Below are 22,435 nucleotides of genomic sequence, written 5' to 3'. Positions count from 1 at the left end.
AGGTATAGAAATAAAAACATTGCGGTACTAGAATTAAACTGCATTCATATTCCTGAATAAATACTTGGAGAAAGACAAGACTAAACATAAGAATGAAATTTCTGATGAAGGAAGTCAATGGAAGCACTGAAAATGTGGATTGTATAAACTACACTGTTGAAAATTCCTAACAATGAATGATTAAATATAAATTATAAGACATTTAAGAAATCCCTAAGAACCCCATCTCATAAATTGATGCCATATAGAAGTTATTTATTTACAGAACAGAAAACATGAATAGAAAATGAAAGGGGAGAAAGGAAGTCTAAGAGAGTAGTTATAAAAGAGCTTCAGGCAGAATAGTAGGATGTTATCTTTGCATATTAAATTAGCAAATAAATAAATTCTTGTGCACATTTTAGAAGTTAATTGCTAATTATTTAACAAGAAACATGAAAAATTATTTCTATTGGCTTACTGATTCTATGTGTAGGAATCATCAAATTTTTTTCTAATAGCTGAAACTCTATATGCATAAAAATGTCCACGGTAATACTGTTTGAAAAATGAGCAAAAAGGAAGAAATAAAAGTAATTCATGAGTGCTTACTATGTGCAGTTACTAAATATTTTATCATAGTGGTCATAGGAAACAGACAGAACCATAATTTTATAGAAAAATGTACATGCTCTTTGTCACAAATGGCTCAAGTCACAGAGCACTTGTCTTACATGGGCGGGGATCTGGGTTTGATCCCTGTATTGCATCCTGAGCTGTTTGGCAGAGCCCCAGTGGTCCCTGAGCACCATGGGGTGTATCTCTGTTCCTGCCCATGCACTGCCACGTTAGCTGTGATAGCCCCCACCCCCAGAACAACAAAACAAAAGAAAATGCATTTATGTATTTACTTTTGGTTCTATGGCCACTCCCAGTAGTGCTCTGTGGCTCATTTACACCTGGCTCTGTGCTCTGAGATTACTCCTTACAGTGCCTGGGGGCCATGTACAGTGCTGGGCACTGACCCGGGGTGGGCAACACGCAAGGCAAACACCTAGTCAACTCTATTATCTTTTTAGCCCTGGAAAACTGCTTTTAAATGATAGAAGACATGAAGTTATAAAAACAGCAACAACAACAACAACCCCCCCAAACCCAAAAGACAAACAAACAAACAAAAAGACCCCAACAATACACAGCTAGGAAAAATGAAAATATTTTAAATGTCAACAACTAAGATGAATAAAGAAACTGGGAAAGTTATTTAATAGATGTCTTAATTTTTTAATAGCTTACAAAATGAGAAATGACAGGATAAAATGTTAATGAAATGAATAAATTTTTTTTTTAAAGAATCCTAAGATAGCTGCATTAAAAAAAGAAGAAGAAGAGAATACATAAACATTAACCAAGTAAAAAATGGCACACCGGCCCCTAAGAGGGGGTTCACAAAAGGCATCATGGGGTAGCTCTGAAAACACAGCCAGGAGGCACCTTTCACTGTAGTCTGAGAAATGATGATGGGATGCCCAGGAACTCCCTGTTCCGCCTCAGCCCCAGATTCCAAAAGCAGTTTAAATAGTCAGGTAGCACTGGAGTTAGGGAATGTCACCTGCAGCAGAAATGATGACTCTCTCATAATGAGAAGAGCTGTCATTCTTTTTGTGGTAAGTTGCTAGGAAAATTCTAAATTGGTCATGGTCAAAGTACCCGACGACTCAGAATCATGAGCAAAATAATGAATGGTGGAGGTTGTGGTTTACTCTCAAAGTCACCCACATTTTCTGAGAGAAGTGAGAGGTGGAAGGAAAAGTAATTTCTGCTCCATGAATATTTCAATTAGGCAGGTGGGAAAATTGGGTGGAAAAATATCAATCTTTGCTCTCAAGTTATTACAAGAAACTATCTGCCTAGATTAACTTCAGCGAGAAGAGACACACACACATGTTCAAACCACAGAAAATGTCAATTACGTACACCCTCTCATCCTTGAGCAGACTTATCTTCAGTTGTACAAATTTTAGAAACCTCTGGGTAATTTTATAAACATGCTAAGTTCATATGCACTCAGGCACTATTGGATACTTGGGTTGTTTTCTATATTTTGGCTATAGTGAACGTGTTAAAATGAATGTAGGTATGCATATCTTTTCATGTCTATAATTTTGCACTCTTCGGATAGATGAATTTACCCTCCAAATCATGTGTTTGTTTGGGGGCCACACCTGGTGCTCAGGACTTATTCCTGCCTCTGTGCTCAGAAATAACTTCTGGAGAGCTTGGGGGACCAAATGGGGTGCCAGGAATTGAATCTGAGTAATCCACATGTAAAACAAGCATCCTACCCCCTATACTATCTCCCCATCCTACCCCCAACCATCTTCCATCATCTGATTGGATGGGCAAAAGTAGTTGTTTCTTTGACACTGTAACAATGATTATAGTATATAAGAACTATTATCTCTCAGTAAGCAATTTGGGGAGATCAGGAACTATATCTGTTGTTTATTTCTGGGCTTCTATTTTGTGATGTTTGTAAATAGTTTTTTTTTAAACTGAGTACATTATATTGTGTTTCTAAATATGGTTGAAATATAGACTTTTTTGTTGGGGTTTCTAGTTCTGCCACTTCAAAACTGGAGCAATTTCATAAACTGGTCCTCTGTTTCTCTATTTATAAAATAGGAACATTACAAAAAACAACAGTAAGAAATATTTATACTGACAAAAGAAAGACTGTAGGTTCGGGGCTGGAGTGATAGCACAGCAGGTAGGGCGTTTGCCTTGCACGCCGACCCAGGTTCAAATCCCAGCATCCCATATGGTCCCCTGAGCACGGCCAGGAGTAGTTCCTGAGTGCAGAGCCAGGAGTAACCCTTGTGCACTGCCGGGTGTGACTCAAGCAAAGAAAGACTATAGGCTCAAATGACATAACTATACAGTGAAAAGATTTTGCAAATTAAGAATAGTAAATAAGTCCTTCACTGACTGATTTAAAACATGAAATTGATATTGTAATGCCAAGGATGACAGATGCTGCATTTTTTTTAAGGAAAAGCTATTATTAGGCAGAAGAGTAAGGTGACAAGTAAAACATCCTCCATCCCAGTCTGCACTCTTGCCTCAGTCATCCAGCCAAGGTCCTGCTCACAATGGCTTGTGGAGGGATTATTGGTCACCAAGGCACCCCACACCCTTGGTACTGCTATAAGCATCTGTATATCCAGGAGCCAACTTACCAGACACAAGCTGCTGTCCGGGTAAGCCCACGGGAACCATGCCCAAGTTGTTCATGGCGGTGGCCCAGGCGGTGGGGTCTGTCACAGACATGTTGAGTTGAGTGGTGTCTATTGCTATACTCCCCAGACCATCAGCGGCTGTAGAAGGAGAGGACAATGCACAAATGGTTATAGTGTCAATCAGCATGGGGTGGGTTTGTTTTAAAGAAAATGCTCTATGAAGTGTGACTTCATTTAACACATTCCTAGACAACCCCTCACCTTCTCCCCCCTCCACACACACATACTCATACACTCACACTTGCACATACAAAGATAGTATTGTAATCTACACCAATGTTTTCTCCAGATGTAAAAATGGAGAGTTTCTGAATACATTCTGGGAGCAAACTTAGTGATTTGTAGTTTATAATATACACAGTATGCCATGAAGATAGTACCCTGGAAACAAAACCTTCAGAATCATTTCCTTTGGCAGTGAAATGACATGATTTAAGTTTCAAAGTGAAGAGGTAAAGCAAGAATACACACTTGGTAGAACAAAGTCAATTGGCTCAGCAGACAGAATAAATTAATACAGGATTCCAAGTGTAATTCTGGCCCTGGCACACTTTTCTAAATAACTAATAGAATCTCCAGCAATAGTTATCAAGTAATGTAACTGGTCCTGACTAAATTTATGGATTACTTAGTAGTAGAGCCCCTCCTTTATAAATGTGCATCCCTACATTTAAAAAAAATGCAGGTGTGAGGGGCCAGACTGATAATATAGTAGGGAAGGCGCTTGCCTTGTATGCAGCTCGCCAGGGTTCAATCCCCAGCATCCCATACAGTCCTTTGAGCCTGCCAGGAGTGATTCCTGGTATAGAACCAGGAGTAACCCCTGGGCACTGCTGGATGTGGCCCCCAAACGAAACAAAAAACAAACCCCAAAATCAGCTGTGTGCCTCAAGTAACCTTGATAAAATATTTCTTCTAGTCACATATTTTCATCAAAGAAAAAATAATGATAATTTGTCAGGGCTGCAGAGAGAACTTACAGGACTGAAACACGGGGTGAGCATGTGTAATACCCTGAGTTTGATCCCTTATACCACATTCTCTTCTCTTCTACCCCATCCCCAGAGGTATCAGTAGATCCCTGAGAGCCCCAGAGCTCCTAACCACATGGCTAAGTATTATCGAGTGTTCCTCAGGCTTTTGAGCACTACTTTAGAGGACACCACCAAATACATAAAAATTTAACATTGTAGCATTGTTGTCCCGATGTTCATTGATTTGCTCTAGCGGGCACCAGTAACGTCTCCATTGTGAGACTTGTTGTTACTGTTTTTGGCATATCGAATATGCCACTGGTAGCTTTCCAGGCTCTGCCATGTGGACGGGATACTCTTGGTAGCTTGCTGGGCTCTCCACGAGGGATGGAGGAATCAAACCTAGGTCGGCTGCATGCCGGGCAAACACCCTACCTGCTGTACTATCGCTCCAGCCCAAATAAAAATTTAAAAACAAAAAATATATGGATAATAAGACAACACATGCATAGAGCAAAAAATCTAAAATCCTAAGACTACGTCCAATTTGACTTATGTTCTTTGGCATTCCCTGGTTCTATGGCTTGATTTCTGGAAGAGTCCCAGGTTTCCTGCTTTGAAGCTTGTTTTGCACTTTCACCCAGCTTTCCCACTCAGGATTGTTTATGTCTTGCACCCACCACCAACCTTTACCTGCAGCCATCATCCGAGGAAGCTGCTGGGGACACTGGGCGATGCTTTCCAGGCCACCTGCATCAACTACTGCATTCTGAACATCTTGCGGGCCAGGAGCACTTGGAAGGCTGAGTGTGGGGTCCCCACGGAGATCATCCGATTCTGAAAAAGAAGAAAAGAACGTGGTGAGAAGCCTAATAGCAAACGGAGGGAGACTTCAAGGGGAGAAACTGGCCTATTCAGAGACAAATCACGCAGGACAACTTGCAGCCTTTGGCCCAGAGAGGAAGTTGCTTCTCCTGCCTTTGCCTCTATTTCCTGGCTCTGGGGGGGAGCCCTGTGACCCTGCCAGGTCCACTGTCTGCTCACCTGAGCCAGGGAGGGTGGAAACAACGACCTCCTTTGCAGGAAAGTCTTGTCTCCTGCTGAAGAGGCTCGGCGCCCAGCCTTATCAGTCCCTGCACAGCCTCCTCCATCCACCCCACATCAAAGCCGAGGGCAGACTCCGGCTACATTGGAATTTTTACGTTAAAAAATTAATTGATGTTGTTATTTTGGAAGACGGTTGTCTGTGAAATGCATTCACAGAGGAGGATAAAAAGTAGGGAAGGGAGGGAGGAGGGAAGGTAAGAATCTATTCACCAGGAGGCTGATAAAGGCACGCACCCACATTGTAATGGGAAAAGTGAAAGGAGAGAAAGGCCCGCAGTCCAGAGAAGAGGCTCACGAAGGTGTGGGGGAGGGGGCAGCAAAGGCAAAGTATTGATTTTGTTTCTGAATTCTATGGAGAAAAGCAGATTTAACTAGCCAGAATTTGTTTGGTCTGCTTTCCCCCTAGAATTACACAGATTATACCTCTGTATTTTGTGTTAGAATCTGTCAAGTCCTATTCCATTAAAAAAATAAAATAACCAAAAGCATTACATAGAGTTACAAAGGGCAACTAGATCACACTACTTATATTCTGTATAAGAATTCTGTGCCCTCTGGGCTGGAGCAATAGTACAGTGGGTAGGGCGTTTGCCTTGCATGCGGCTGACCCGGGTTCGATTCCCAGAATCCCATATGGTCCAGGGGTGATTCCAGGTGCAGAGCCAGGAGTAACCCTGTGCATTGCCAGGTGTGCCCCCCCAAAAAAAATAAAAAAAAGAATTCTGTGCCTTCTTCCTAACTTTAAAAGGACCAAACAACACGGAATTATACATACAGATTATAAGCAGTTCAAAATTGGAAGACAGAAATTCATTTTGCTTGAGACAGGTGACCCCTAGAAGTTTGAATATTAAGTGTTATATATTGCTATGACAACTGAAGTTAAATATTTGTTTTTTATTTCAGCATAAATTTAATTGAAAGTTTTTTAAGTCACATCGGTAAATGTCAATTTTAGAATCTGATCCTATGATTTCTCTGTGTCAGTGCACCTGGCATAAATGCTGGTTCTTTTATGACATGCTTTCTTATTTATTTGATTCTTAGGTGCAAGAATCAGTGCTCCCTGGGGACAATGTACTGTAAGAGAGAACTTATTGTGAGTATAAATGTAAGGCAAGTGGGAGTGTGATTTCAGCATTTCAAGGAGAGGTGAGTAACAAACAAATTGATTCCGTAAGTCACTGGCCCTTAGCTGGAGAAGCACTGGAGAGTGTAACAACCACTTTCAAACAGACCATCAGAATAAGGAAATCTCTTCCTCATGCAGTCTTCAATAATTCAGGAGTAAACTGTAATCAGCACAAGTAGTTTACACCTCACAATTAAATTCTACCGCCCACATAAATTCATATCTTGCTTATATAGTATGTGTCAATTCTCTTAGGTATCCTGAGGAAAGGCAACTTCCCCCATACAAAGGAAACTCAGCACTATAAGAAATGCACTGTTACTCTAAAGAGTCTGTCCTTTAATTATCCCTGCACCAGCAAAATTTCTACGATGAAACCTCAAAGCCTCTGCTTCTCCCTAATGACAACTATTTCACACTTCCAAAGTGGGAATTGGGTCTTACATGTTCATTCTTTCACTCAAGTATCCCTGTGATCAAGCTATTTCCAATCATTGCAAGGTCATTATTTGTCTTATCTCCCCAAATGAAATTACTTGGCTGGCTTCCTTCTAGCTCAGGTTCTCCCCATGTGAGCATTAATCACAACTTTTTCCTCTCCAGTGCACCTTAGTTCTGGAAACATCCCTTTGCTTGTACCCTTTAGAATTATATTTGCTTAGACATGGCTCACCTGGCCTTACTGATCCCAAATTTTAGGGATCGAGGTTGCTTTCCTAGGCTCTGTAACTATTCTAGTGATCATTTTTACCTTAGTGATTACAATCTTACAAAGACACATCAAGTGTCCTGGAGGCATGGACGTTCAAAGCATTCATTTTATGTCCATCTTAAAATACTGATACGATTTCAATGAGAAACGTAACAAACCACTTCAGCGGGCATTGAGAAGCAAGGTTTCATTGGCGAGATGTGGCTTGTAAACCTGGATTTATCCCTGAGAGGGACTGTGACATTTAATTTATTATACCTCTTCAATCTCCCAATGCAATGATTTTAATGGCACCCCTGTCATACAGTAACCGTGCATATGGGAGGGTGACAGTTCTGTCACGTCTTGGCCATTTCCAATAGTCTCAAGGATGCCATGGAATTCTTTAGAAAAAAAAGACCTTAACATTGATTTGATCATGTGACTTGGAAGAAAGGTGATACTTTAAATTAATAGCTACCCAGTAATTTATGAACAGTTTTAAGAGCGATGTTTGTACTCAGGCAGCATCTATCCTTCCCATCGAATACCTGTCTCTTTAAATGATTCAAGGGCACAATGCCTAATTTATCCTTCAAATCAATTTCTCTGCCTTACTTTTCTTATTTCTAAACTATAGAAAAGATTAATATTCTTATTGGTGTTTATTTACCCACAGAGATGTGGGGAGTTAAAAATTACAGCTAATAAAGTACTTGGAATTTAGTAGGTGCTAATTATTATTGTTGAATTTGGAAGTGTGGTGTTTCCATTAAGGTACCCTGGGATCTTTGTGTTCTTCTGAATAATTATGTAATTAATTCTAAAACAGTGAATAACACTTGATATTTCTAAAAGTAAGCATTGCCCTAGTTTTATATGCCACACCTAAATTGTAGCAGAATTTCTTTATTTTCCACAGTTCTTTTATAAAATAAAGTAGTGCAATTTAAAGGCATAGCATTTCTTCTCCTTATTGTTTTATCTATGCAATGACAAAAGTTTTTGCATTCATAAGCAAGTATGAAACTGGCAGGTTTTGGTTCTGACTCATAACAAGGTTAAAATGATCACAAGAGAAATATGTATAAAATGTTAAGGATACTGATACAGATTTGTCTTGGATTTAGAAGATGTCTACCTTGTTCTTTGTTAATATATATCCACGTACAAAATCGTATACACAATTTAATAGGTGATTAAACGAAATATGATTATGCTCAATATTTCATTAGGCCACATGAGTGGGTCAAATAGTTTCTGAAACTTAAAAATCCTCTTATTGAGAGTGGGACTTGCAAAATTTATATCTCGTGGATTTATTATCATTGTTTTTAGTTTTTCTGTACCCTCCCTGTGTTGGAATAATAACTTAAGGAAATTGATGTCAATAAATTCATACTTATATCAAAAACAAAATCCTCTTATTAACACAATTCTTAATAATAAAGCTCATTCTAACCCTACACAATTTTTCATGAACCAAGAAACACACTGTGAAGTAATAGGTTAACTATCGACCATAGTCTATAAAACTGATACCTAATAAAAAGAATGAATGAATATTAGTTCAGTTTTAAAAAGTAAAATTAAACAATGGTGTTATTTGGTATCCATCCCTCTCGGAGAGCCTGACAAGCTACCAAGAGTATCTTGTCTGCACGGCAGAGCCTGGCAAGCTACCCGTGGTGTATTCGATATGCCAAGAAACAGTAACAAGAAGTCTCACAATGGAGATGTTACTGGTGCCCGCTCGAGCATATCGATGAGCAACGGGATGACAGTGACAGTTATTTGGTAAGTCTTTAGTTTCAAGTCTACTTTAAAAGAAAAAATTAAGGATGGTCACTTCTCAATAAAGCTATGAATTAAGATTCCATCTGATTGAGCAACTACACTTCTGGGTATCTATTCTCAAAAGCCCCCAAATTTAGAAAGGACATTTGCACTCCCATGTTCATTATAGCACTATCCACAATAGTGATAGCCAAAGTATGGAAACCACCCAAATACAGATGATAGAAACTAGAGTATATAATACATACACATAGTGCAATACTGTTTGGCTATAAGAAAAAATGAAATTATGCAATTTGCCACTATGTTGATGGATATGGAGAGTATCATAGTGAGTGAAGTTAGTCAGATGGAGAGAGACAGACAAAGAATGATCTCTCTCATATGTGGAATATAAAAAAACATAGTAAGAGAATAACAAGTAACCAAGTGCAACAGATTCTAAGAATTTGTTTAGAAAATGGAGCTTCCAAGGGTAGTGAAATTGGGGGGCTGGGGGCTGTAAGCAAGAGACCCTACAACATCGGTGGTGGAAATGGGCACTCTGGTGGTGGGTGTAAAGTTGGGATGTTGTATGTATTAAACTCTACCATTGACAGTATTGAAAAATTATGAATAACAAAGACTAAAATATATCAAAAAGGACGAATCTGAGTGAGAAAGTCAGATTTATTAATGTACTGCAAAGAATCAATACCAAAGGAAACAAAAGTGTAATTTCACATGATACCTAAAGCCTTCTTATTTTATAGGAATTAGAATTTTCATGATTTATGTTTCTCATAATAAAAGAAAACTACATTTTCATTCAAGTTTCTACTTTGCCCTTCAAGGACTAAGAAAATATCTCATTTTGATCTTCACATAATCAGTAGGATACTCTCTTGAGTTTATGGAAAAGAGTTCTGTAGTTTAAAATAACATTTAACTTTATGATTTTTAAGCAACTTACTCTCTATGGATAACAAAGGAGACGTTTGTTTCAAAGAATGGTAAACAGTAATTCAGAACAATATTTTAATTGAGAAACAATTAGAAAAGCTTAATGCCTTTCATCAGTTTTGTGAAATTCTTGCTACTATCTCTTGAAATTCAAAACGATACCAGAGACCACACTTTCTTACTGTAGTGAGTTAATAACAGGTCTCTAAGGGGAATGAGTGCTGTTAAGTACTGGGTCTTGTTTGCGGATCTAAGAGATGAGTAGAAACTGTAAGTTTTGAAACAGAGTGGAACTGCTCTGCAAAACGCAGCAACAGAAGACAGGACTGCCAAGAGGTTTGCGGGGAAAGATAGTGGTCTTTGATAGGAAATTGGTTGGGGGACAGAGGGTGTCTCAGAGAAACAACTAAATGCTTTCAAGAGGAGAGTTTCAAGTGGTTCACTGGAGAGGACACAATGTAAATATTTCCCCAGTCCCTCTACAGAAAGGTCACTAAATTCTAAACTACTCATGAATTCTTATAGGTAACTTTAAGTTTGTGCAGTGCGTCAGAGAGCCTGAGAAAAATAATTAAGAGAAAGCTTAAAAATGGAGACTACCAGGTACTATGTAATAAATCATGATGAAATTTTCAAGTCTTAAACATATAGGGTGTTGATTATTAATGATCAAAATCTGCTGATTGATGGGAAAATAAGATTTAGGCTTTGGAGAAGAGATTTAGGTCAGATTTCCTAAATTTTATTTCAATAGAATTATATTTTATTCATAATTTGTGATGAGAGTAGAAATATTGTATTAAAGCTAAAAAGATTTTTTTTTAAAAGTGAAGAGAAAGGTTATTCTAACAAATGGCATAGGCCAAGGATAGAACTGGACAAAGATCAATTATTATAAAACTTTAGAGCAAAGCTATGCATTCAAAAGGTCTTTGAGCAGCTAACCTGTTACTCATAATATTTATGAAATCACTGAACTCTTTTCAAAGATGTCACAATTTACATACATCACAGTACAGTGTACCCAAAGAGAGATGCTTTTGCTTTTCTGCAGAAACTTTGGTTTGTCCTTGAAGGCAAGATCAAGGGGATACTACACTAGCAGTTAAAACACATTATTTTCATATACTAATGAGAAACAAAAACTTAGGATGATAAAGGAAACCAGACATCTTTGTGTACACCTACAGCCGGAAGAAGGAGGCAAGCATGGTGCCTGGAAGTAACAGGTTCTGTCTGTCTATTGTCTGTCTGTCTGTCTGTCTATGTCTCTCTCCCTCTCTCTCTATATATCCATATACATAACATATGTGTACATGTGTATAGGTGTATATACACATGCATAAGGACATGTAACTATTTTATAAAATATAATTACAACTATATCATCATCATCATCATCATCATCATCATCACCCTGTTGATACTCGAATTTCTCAAGCGATCTCAGTAACGTCTCCATTTGTCCTGACCTTGAGATTTTATTTTATTATTCTTTTTTTTTAACTGAACTTTCTTTTATTTTTTTTAATTAATTTATTTATTTTTAATTCGTGAATCACCATGAGGGCACATTTACAGATTTATACACTTTTGTGCTTATGCTTCCCTCATACAAAGTTCGGGAACCCATCCCTTCACCAGTGCCCATTCTCCACCACCAGTAAACCCAGCATCCCTCCCACCCTCCCCGATCCCATCTCCCCCCACCCCGCCCTGCCACTGTGGCAGGGCATTCCCTTCTGTTCTCTCTCTCTAATTAGCTGTTGTGGTTTGCAATAAAGGTGTTGAGGGGCCACTGTGCTCAGTCTCTAGCCCTCATTCAGCCCGCAACTCCCTTCCCCCACATGGCCTTCGACTACATTATAGTCGGTGATCCCTTATCTGAGTTGCCCTTTCCCCAGAATGTGAGGCCAGCCTCCAAGCCATGGAGTCAACCTCCTAGTACTTATTTCTACAATTCTTGGGTGTTAGTCTCCCACTCTGTTATTCTATATACCCTAGATGAGTGCAATCTTTGTATGTCTGTCTCTCTCTTTCTGACTCATTTCACTAAGCATGAAACTTTTCATGCCCATCCACTTAAATACAAAATTCATGACCTCCTTTTTTCTGACAGCTGCATAGTATTCCATTGTATAGATGTACCAAAGTTTCCTCAACCAGTCATCCATTCTAGGGCATTCGGGTTTTTTTCCAGATTCTGGCTATTGTAAATAGTGCTGCGATGAACATACATGTGCAGATGTTGTTTCGATTATACTTTTTTGCCTCTCTGGGATATATTCCCAGCAGTGGTATTGCTGGGTCAAATGGGAGCTCAACCTCTAATTTTTTGAGAGTCGTCCATATTGTTTTCCAGAAGGGCTGAACCAGTCGGCATTCCCACCAGCAGTGTAGAAGGGTCCCTTTCTCCCCACATCCTCTCCAACAGCGGTTGCTTTTGTTCTTTTGGATGTGTGCTAGTCTCTGTGGTGTGAGGTGGTATCTCGTGGTTGTTTTGATCTGCATCTCTCTGATGATTAGTGATGTAGAGCACTTTTTCATGTGCCTTTTGGCCATTCGTATTTCTTCCTTGGTAAAGTTTCTGTTCATTTCTTCGCCCCATTTTTTGATGGGGTTGGATGTTTTCTTCTTGTAGAGTTCAACCAATGCTTTATATACCATTGATATCAACCCCTTATCTGATGGGTATTGTGTAAATATCCTTTCCCATTCTGTGGATAGTCTTTGGATTCTGGTCACTGTATCTTTTGCGGTGCAGAAGCTTTTTAGTTTAATGTAGTCCCATTTGTTGATCTCTGTTTTTACTAGATTGCTTAGTTCTGTGTCACCTTTGAAGATACCTTTATCTTCAATATCGTGGAGGGTTTTGCCGACCTTGTCTTCAATGTACCTTATGGTTTGTGGTCTAATGTTGAGGTCTTTAATCCATTTTGATCTGACTTTTGTGCATGGTGTCAGGTCAAGGTCTAAGCCCATTTTTTTGCATGTGGTTGTCCAGTTGTTCCAGCACCATTTGTTGAAGAGACTTTCCTTGTTCCACTTCACATCTCTTGCTCCCTTATCAAAGATTAGATGATCATACCTTTGGGGTTGTGTGTAGGGATATTCCACCCTGTTTCATTGGTCTACGGCTCTGCCTTTGTTCCAGTACCATGCTGTTTTAATTGTTACTGCTTTGTAGTAGAGTTTGAGGTTGGGGAGGGTGATGCCTCCCATCATCTTTTTCCCAAGAATTGTTTTAGCTATCCTTGGACGTTTGTTGTTCCATATGAATTTTAGGATTGCTTGATCCATTTCTTTGAAGAATGTCATGGGTATACTTATAGGGATCGCATTGAATCTGTATAATGCTTTGGGGAGTATTGTCATTTTGACAATATTGATACTCCCTATCCATGAGCAAGGTATATGTTTCCATTTTCTCATGTCTTCTTTTATTTCATGGAGTAGCGTTTTATAGTTTTCTTTGTAGAGGTCTTTTACATCCTTGGTTAAGCTGATTCCGAGGTACTTGATTTTCTGGGGCACGATTGTGAATGGGATTGCTTTTTTCATGTCCCTTTCCTCTGCCTCATTGTTTGCATATAGGAAAGCCATGGATTTTTGCGTATTGATTTTGTAGCCTGCAACTTTACTGTATAAGTCTATTGTTTCTAAGAGTTTCTTAGTAGAGGCTTTGGGCTCCTCTAGATATAGTATCATATCATCTGCAAATAGTGAGAGTTTGATTTCTTCCTTTCCTATCTGGATGCCCTTGATCTCTTTTTCTTGTCTAACAGCTATCGCAAGTACTTCCAGTACTATATTGAAGAGAAGTGGTGAGAGTGGGCATCCTTGTCTTGTGCCTGATCTTAGGGGAAAGGCCCTTAGTTTTTTCTCCATTGTGAATAATGCTTGCCGTAGGCTTGTGGTAGATGGCTTCGACTATCTTGAGGAAAGTTCCTCCAAAACCCATTTTGGTGAGAGTTTTCATCATGAACGGATGTTGAATCTTGTCGAATGCTTTCTCTGCATCTATTGATATGATCATATGGTTTTTATCTTTACTTTTGTTGATATGATGGATTATGTTGGTTGATTTCCGGATGTTAAACCATCCCTGCATCCCCGGGATGAATCCCACTTTGACCTTGAGATTTTAGAAGCCTCTCTCTACTCGTCCTTCCCAGCAATGCAGCATTGGAGGCTCTTTCAGGGTCAGAGGAATGAGGCCCAGCTTGTTTCTGTTTTTGGCATATTAATACACTATGGGGACCTTGCGAGACTCTCCCATGTGGGCAGGAAACTCCCGGTAGTTTGCCAGGTTCTCCAAAGGGAGAGGTAAGCTGTAAGACATTGCGTGGTCACAAAAGCTGAGCTTCTGGGATCTTGCTTTTAAGTCTCTTGATGCTGGCCATGGATGGGATTACATGGCGCCGGGGGGCAGTCCCTGGGTGTGACCACCTTGTTACTGGGAAATGGGAAATCTGGGCGGAGGAGGCCCAGTCTCAATCCCAGCAGGTTTGGGGTTCTCAGCCCCGGGTCCCACACACCTGGGTTCCTCTGCTGGTTCCTTCATGTGTGAGGCCTATCTGAACGTGTGGAGAGGAGCCTTGAGCATGGCTGTGGGTAGGCTCCAGAGGTCTTTGGCCGCTGGGAGCTCTCCTTGGGATGGGGAGGGAAGTTGGAGCCCATCCCCTCCCAGGGGCCCCAGGGAAGACAGCCAGGCACGCGGGCAAGAGAGTCTTTGTTTACAACTACATATCAATTTTATATATACACATATTCTATTTCAAGGGAAGACGAGTAAAAGGAAAAAATGAAAAGAGGGAAGTAATTAAGGAATGGCAAGAGAAACTTTGGTGTCCAATCTTAAAGCTAAAGAACATAAAAGAAAAACTGCTGTTGGAAAGCAGAATACAGATGAATACAGTGTCAAAGAATATAATTTTTTAAGAAGGTAAAATCTTTTCCAATAAGCTATGGTGCACTTAAGAAGTCATCCTCTGGGAAGCCAAATCCCCACATCCCTCACAGTGACTGTAGGGTCACAAGCAGGTTACAGTCAAACTCTCCTTTTGTAAGACTTCTTGCAGCTGCTCTTTGAATAAGCCCAGGTCTATAAATAACTGCTTCTCTAGACCCATTAGGCTGCACATTAGTGTAACAAAAGCATATATGTACTGGGCTAAAGAATTCATTGGATGAAAAGGAAAGTTTTGACTTGGCGTGTACCACAGAGGATAAAAAGCAGCTCTGGCTATTTCTCAGACACAAAATACCATTATGGGTCTGTGATTGCATCCTCTATTTTTCCTACTTTGTCCAGCAACTATCATTCTCCAACAAATTATCACTCTTCCTTTTTGGAAGAAAATGGTTACTGCAGGAATGGTAAGGTTTTGCCCAGGCATGCCTGTTCTGAAGGAGAGACAGTGAGGGAGCAGAGAGAAGAAGGAGAGGGAAACAAATGAGAGCCAGAATATCCCATTATTAACATGTGATAAAAAAAAAGACATTTTCCAAAGAGACAACTGAACCAGTTTCGGTGGGATAGTAGATAAGGCTGTTAATCTTTTAAAAATGATCTATGTATGTGGACGTAATAGATCCGGCAATACTGTAAGTACACAGGCTATGAGGGTTGGGAAGGAACCTGATGAACAGGGTGGAGGAAAGTTGACAGTAGTAAAACATCACACACCTAAAACTCAACTATGAATAAATACGTAAATCACAGTTTTAATTTTAAAAAATAATGGAAAAAGTAGTAATTAAAAAATATTTCTATGAGAGTAACATCTGATAGTGTTGAGAAGAAGGGGTATGCAATGCCAGGGGGGTGAACCCAGGCCTCACACATACCAGGTATAAGCACTGCTTCTTGAGTTACATACCTGGCCAAAGGCAATTATCTCGGTTACTCAGAAAAACAAGATTTAACCATCTATTCATAAGAGTAAGGAAATGTCAGGTAATATTAGTTTTCAGAAAGCCTTTGCTTTAAAAAATTATATGGTATATTCCAGAATTGAACAAATAATGAGTGGAAAGTTCTGTATAAGCAACTTTTTATAATACAGAATCTTCTACCTGGACTATTTGAAATTTTCTTAGGGCAGTATTGGTCCTGAAAACTATGAAGCATGTAAAGTCTCAACACATCTTCTCCTTAGTGAACATCTATCAAACACACACACACACACACACACACACACACACACACACAAAATATGTGGTTTTCTACCTTCCAAAATAGACCTAGCATGGAAACGCTGATCATTGCTTACTCTGTTGGTGAGTGGATTATTAAAGGAGGCAATCCCATCTGCACACAGAGGCCTGGATTCATTAATGACAGAGGAGTCTCACTTGGAGGACATTCCTGTGATTCACGACAAACATACCCAGCCTCATGGAGCACCAGCTCACAGACTTGAGTCCACTCATTCTAGCTTCTTCCAGGAACAAAGGCACCCAAATGTTACTGAGAGGCAACTATTTCCAAGTAACTTTGACCCCTCCAAAACGCTCTCGTCATCAGAGACATTTTTTGAAAACTAAGATTGGAACACTGACTTTGAGTGCACTTCCTGCAGTGAGGTGTAGAGGGAAAGAGCCCCACCAGATTCTGAGGCACACACAATCAACACACACACACAAACTTAGGAAAGCAAATTGGGAGACTGGGACAAGGTGGCTTTCTCACTTCTCCTCAGCAAGTGGTCTCTGGGCATATACTCTGATCTCCTCACATTCTCATTTTATTCTATTTATTTTGTGGAGTTTGCCAATTTTGTGGGTTCTCCCTCAGAATGCCTGTGAACTCTCAGTTAACCAGGCCGGTGGTTCAATGCAAGGACCCAAGAATGTGGTGCTCTTCTGGCTCTGGGGGACCCAGTATTGGCTCAGTGAGCCCATTGGTACTGAGTCAGCCCAACGGTAACTAGGGCCACGTCTAATGATACTCAGATGATTACATGTTGTTGGGGATTGAACTGGAGTTGATTTATGCAAGACAAGACCTCAATCCCTGGAATATCACTCAGGCCCCTACATTATTATTTTAAATGTTCTATAGAATAGGGGCTGGGACATATTTCAGTGGTTAGGTTGTATGTCAGGCATGTGCTCAACATGGGTGCAATCCCCAGCTTTCCATGTCCCTCAAGCATTGCTAGCCGCAGCCTTGGAGGCCTCATCCCCACAGGTGTGCCCCAGGCCACTCCGGCACCATAAGAGCCCAAGCAGACTACACCGTTAGGCCTTCTCACTAAACCACAGGCCCAGCTGGCTGAGACTCACTGGGAGAGGCCCTGAGACCTCCTGACTCCTGAGCACTACTTGGGACCTTCCCCATAACTCTCACCCTTTCACCCTCCTCCCCCCATCCCTCTAAAGTTCTGTATCATTGACAATGTAAACAGAGAATTTTAACTCAGGGGTTCAGGTGAAACATCAATGCTCCATAGCAAAACTACAAACTGTTGCTAAGAGAGACCAGAGGAAGGAGACTCGGAGAAACTAAGTACCACCTCCAAGGTTTCAAGGTGGAGGTGGAGGTGGATGTCAAGTTCCAAAACCCTGGAGCTGTACAGCATATGAGCAACTCACGGCTTCTCTCAATGAGAACTTTCACATGCATGCTCAGAGAAGGAGAGGCCTGTGGGTCACAGGATGCTTCTCTTGGCCACACACCCAGTGAAGGCCATTTCTCTACAGGTCATCAGTCTCCTTGCGATCCAGGGAATGGCAGAGCAGACGTCTCATCCTCCCCTCTCTAATCTGAACGGGGCTATCCCTGATCTTTTTCTTACATGTTCATTTCACACCTTGACCCAACCATGGAAAACGTATTAAGCGACAAAGTGGAACATTTTAATTGTAGTGGGTGAATAACTGGCCTTTAAATGGCTGTGAGCTCTGGTAAATAGATTATCTATTTTCCAAAATGCCCTGATTAGAGCAGTATAATCTATGGAAATCTACCGGCAATAAAAACGAGATCAGACCGAGACCAGTCGGAGCCAGTTGCTCATCCTGTTTCACATTGCTCCTGGTCCAGTCGCAGAGAACATGCTGGTTATTTTTTAAACCAATGGACTCTTAATGATGCTATTGCAGCACCATGAATAAAGCAATAGCCCCGTGGTCATGACTGCCCCAGAACTCATATTTAGCAGGACACCTCCCTGCCCCCACCTCCAATTTGTTGCCAGACACCTTGATTTTTCTCTTTCTCTGAAATGACCACCACACACAGCCCTTGTTTATGCATGGTCACCAATGAGCAGGTCAGTAAGGACCTCAAGTTCCCTGGGACTTGCCTTCTTGCTATTTGCATGTAGGGAGAGAAATGGGGAGTGGGGAGCTGGCAAGGTGGATTGGGAAAGGCACTATTCCAAGCAAAACCTGGCCAAAGGCATATAGGCCTTTGAAATACAGGACCCAGGCATGGAGCTGAACAACCTTCAGGATGGATAATTCAAGGCCCAGCCCAACTGTTGGGACCCCTGAGAGAAGAAGCAAGGACAAAGGCTGCTATTAATGGAGCATCCACATTGAATTGGGGTGGGGGGGAGGTTGTTAAAAAGAAAATCCCCAATTAATTTCTGCTTATGCAAAGAATTTCAGATGAAGGCAATAAAATGAAATATCCATATAAAATCCTGTCCTCAAAATCAGTCTGCCCTCTCCACTCTAGAGAAGCCCACATTTCCTCTTGCATGCTTAACTCTCTCCTCCCTCTCATATTTCCCAAATAAAGTTATCTAATATCTTGTCTACTTTCTGAAATTATTTTATGTGAAAGCAGACAATGGGCTCGCAGAGAGAAAACCTGGGCAGACATTAAGACTGATTTTCCTTTACTTCCAAAGAGCAAATTCCTCACTCCAGCCAAGCCTGTGGCTCCCTGAGAAATCAGCTGGTGGGGCTTAACACGTGTGCCATGAAGAAGCAGGACACACTGACTGCTATGTGAAGCTGGTGAGATGCAAAGTGTATGCCACATAGGTGCCCACAGCAGTCTTGATCAGTCCTACCCTTCCTAGCACTTTCCAGGGGATTTATGTGGGTAAAGAGTGAAGCAGTAGACTCTACTCATTTTTTTATTGCTTTCTGGGTCGCATCCAATGGTACTTGGGTTATCCTGGCTCTGAACTTGGGAATTACTCCCGGCGGTGCTTGGAAGACCATACAGGATGCTGGGGATCGAACCTGGGTTGGCCATGTGCAAGGCAAGCTCTCTACCCGCTATACGAGCGCTTCAGCCCTAGACTACTCTTGAGGTCATGGCCTTTCTTCTCACTTCACATAAGTCACTGCAACATTATTCCACAGATTCACAGAAAGTGTGCTGACCTCAAGGTGGTGGCTACAGAGGGAGGAGCACCGGGTCATGTACAGCAAGACATCCAATGGGAAGTTTCTCAGCTGGCAGGGAGAATCATGAGGAAATGGGCCAAATTCTTAGTGCGAGCATGGTCATGCTCAGGAGAACTCTTAGGAAGGTGTTCTGACAGGAAAAGGCCTGAGAAGCCCAAAGAGATGCATGGGTTCCGTGAGGGGACACAACACGGTGGTTTAAGCTCTGACACATTCACCATTCCTAAGTCAACAGAAGGATTGTCCTAGCTCTTTCTTGGTGAAAGTCTTTATGTGCTAGTTGCTTGTGGAGGTCAGTTATGATTGGAAGAAAATATTAGCTGACTGCAGTATTCTTTTTTTTTTTTTTTTTGCTTTTTGGGTCACACCTGGCTCTGCACAGGGGTTACTCCTGGCTCTTCACTCAGGAATCACCACTGGCGGTACTCAGGGGACCATATGGGATGCTGGGAATCAAACCCAGATCGGCCGCGTGCAAGGCAAACACCCTACCCACTGTGCTATTGCTCCAGCCCCTGACTGCAGTATTCTTAACAAGGTTTTCATAACTTAGAAAGCCCCTGTGGAGAATTCTGACCTCTACCACTGCCACCCCAGAGCAGGCTGGTGACAGAAATATTTCTGTGAAGGATTCGGTTCTGAAGACAAGGTTGAAGATTGCTGTATAATGCTGCCAGAACTAGAACTTCTTTTCTCTCTTTTCCCTCCCTCCCTCCCTCCCTCCCTCCCTCCCTCCCTCCCTCCCTCCCTCCCTCCCTCCTTCCCTCCCTCCCTCGAACTTCCACAAAAAGTAGCTCAAAGGCTAAAGTACATACTTTTAATGTGAAGGCCCAATGTCTAATCCCCACACCACCACATGGCTCCTGAGCACTGCTGGGTATGGCGTGAGTGGCTTCTGCAAGCACTGCACCTGGAGGAGCACAGCAGCACTGGTCCCAAGCACTGATCTGTCAGACCCACAAAGCTGGGCCAATTATCACCAGGAGTGGTCCTGAGTCCTCAGGGCACTACCTGGGATCCTACTTCATCACCACTATCTAACAAGAGCTCGAGCTATGCTACCCACACAACCCTCTGTAATTCACAAGCATTCTATCTGTCCATAAGCAGACAGAAGGTGATGCAGAGATCCTTCCGTACAAGGATGGCATTTGCAAGTCTAATTCTCGAACACAATCTTTCCCTACCCTAGTCTTCCAGGCCCAGGACCTGCATGCTTCTTGGAAATTCGCCTATAAATGACTCACTACAGGCCCAGAGGTCTACAGCAGTACTGGACAGCAGAATATGATTGATGTCAATGTGCAGTGAAACTTACATTACCAAACACAAATACAGATGTCATGGCTACTCACACATTTAGGATTCTGGAAATTTTCTAGTGGTTAAAGTTAATATGCACAGAGAAGCCAAAATAGCTGAAATAGTTTTTACGTGAGCTTTTCTTACTTTGCAAGATTTTACATACATGTCTGAGTATGGAGAAATCAGAGTTCAGGACAATGAATGAATGTAGTGATGAGCAGGCACGTAATTTCCAAAACAGCTATCAAAATTCTGCCCATAACTTTCAAAGATGTAGTGATGATACTGAACGCCAGATGTGACTGTATTTCATATATTTGTTTTGGTAGGGATCACCCAACATAAAGTTTCCACTTTATTGAGTCTCTGAAGGTTTTGTTTAATTTTAGCCTATTCTGGGGGTGGTGGTGAGGAAGCTTGGGTTACACGTGACAGTGTTCAGTGGATGATTTGTGGTGTTGCTGGTTAAATAAGGGTTGGCCATATGCAGGGAAAGTCCCTTCCCTCCTGTACTATTTCTCTGGCCTTAAAGGTTTTAAATGTCTGTGTTCTCATCTACTATGTGCAAGATAAAAAGGCATTTCCCCTTAAATTGGCCAAATTCAGTTTAGGATAAAATTCTTGATCTAATGTGATTATTCACAACCAACTCACATATTTATGAGATGTGGGGGAGCAAGGAAGAACTAAAGAATGCAGATAGTAGGGCAAAATATCTGACCCATGGCAAGAAATGCAATTTCATGTTAGCTTCAAGTAATCATATTTGCTTACAGGTTTATTATTTATATATAAAAATGAAATGATGCTCAATATGCTCAGTGGGAATTGTGCTGTACTGCTATTGCTAGGGTGGCTTATTATTTTCATGGCAAGATGACTTAAGCTCGGCCTAAACAAATATTTAAAGAGTTCCAACTAGCATTATCATGATTTTTTTCCTTTTCTAGTCTTAATGAAAAAGATTCTGCTCTTTAAGTCTTCCAAGGCTTATTTCTTTTTGTGAATTTGAAGATTTAAGGTTTATAATGATGTGGTGTTTAGCATGATATAATAACTAAAATAAATAACTATCAAGTGGTGGCTGACCAGTGTTGTGTATGAAGAGATGGCATCGGAGAAAGGCAATGGCTGTTAAATTCAAGTACTCACAAGTGATCGACTATCACAGCACTTAGAAAGTGACTTTATCACTTGCACAATGCAATAGATGTGCACTTTGTCCAACACATCAAACTGACAGTTTCTATGATACCCAAAATTTTATTAACAAAGAAGATACAACAATGAGATATATAACCAACATAAAACTAAGCCCAGCATCACTTCTCAATCTCAAAATCCCAATTCCTTTGACAGGAACCACATCCTCATTCAAAGATACCCTCCAAACTCTCGCTCCCATTCCTATCAGATAATTCGTTGATACCTTTTCGTTTTCTAGGAGTGAAATTTGCATGGAAATGTAATGTCACAATTCTGTTTCACTGAACAGTAAATATCAACATACATTAAGAAGATAGAAACTAATGTTCTCATAGGGACGTTTTAATTTTAAAGGTGGTATTGCTAATCCTGATACTTCCAATGAATTCAAACTAAAAGCCATCAAATAAATGGGGAATATAATTCCTTCAGGCCTCTCCTGAGACACACCCATTAGGGACACAGTATTCTTTATTAAAGCTCCTTATCTCTAGTTTTATGAAAAATCTACCATAATCTTTGAGACAGACCACTATCACCACTGTCATCCCATTGTTCATGGATTTGCTCGAGCGGGCACCAGTAACATCTCCATTTTGAGATTCGTTGTTACTGTTTTTGGCATATCAAA

General features: G+C 40.8%; 1 protein-coding gene across 2 annotated transcripts in view; it reads right to left on the bottom strand.

Moving 5' to 3' along the window:
- The window catches only part of ENOX1 (ecto-NOX disulfide-thiol exchanger 1), a 649,231-nt gene that overhangs the window by 220,709 nt on the left and 406,087 nt on the right, over window positions 1-22,435 (bottom strand). For both annotated transcript variants that reach the window (XM_055124381.1, XM_055124426.1), the window contains exons 6-7: window positions 4,946-5,089; window positions 3,219-3,356 (exon numbers count right to left, since the gene is read on the bottom strand). In XM_055124381.1, the coding sequence (XP_054980356.1) occupies window positions 3,219-3,356; window positions 4,946-4,958 (151 nt within the window). In that variant the 5' untranslated portion in view covers window positions 4,959-5,089. The remainder of the gene's footprint in view (window positions 1-3,218; window positions 3,357-4,945; window positions 5,090-22,435) is intronic.

The sequence above is a fragment of the Sorex araneus genome, chromosome 1, assembly GCF_027595985.1.
Source record: "Sorex araneus isolate mSorAra2 chromosome 1, mSorAra2.pri, whole genome shotgun sequence".
Classification (NCBI taxonomy): Eukaryota; Metazoa; Chordata; class Mammalia; order Eulipotyphla; family Soricidae; genus Sorex; species Sorex araneus.
The sequence above is the reverse complement of the archived record's forward strand: the minus strand, read 5'-3'. Positions and strand labels throughout refer to the sequence as shown.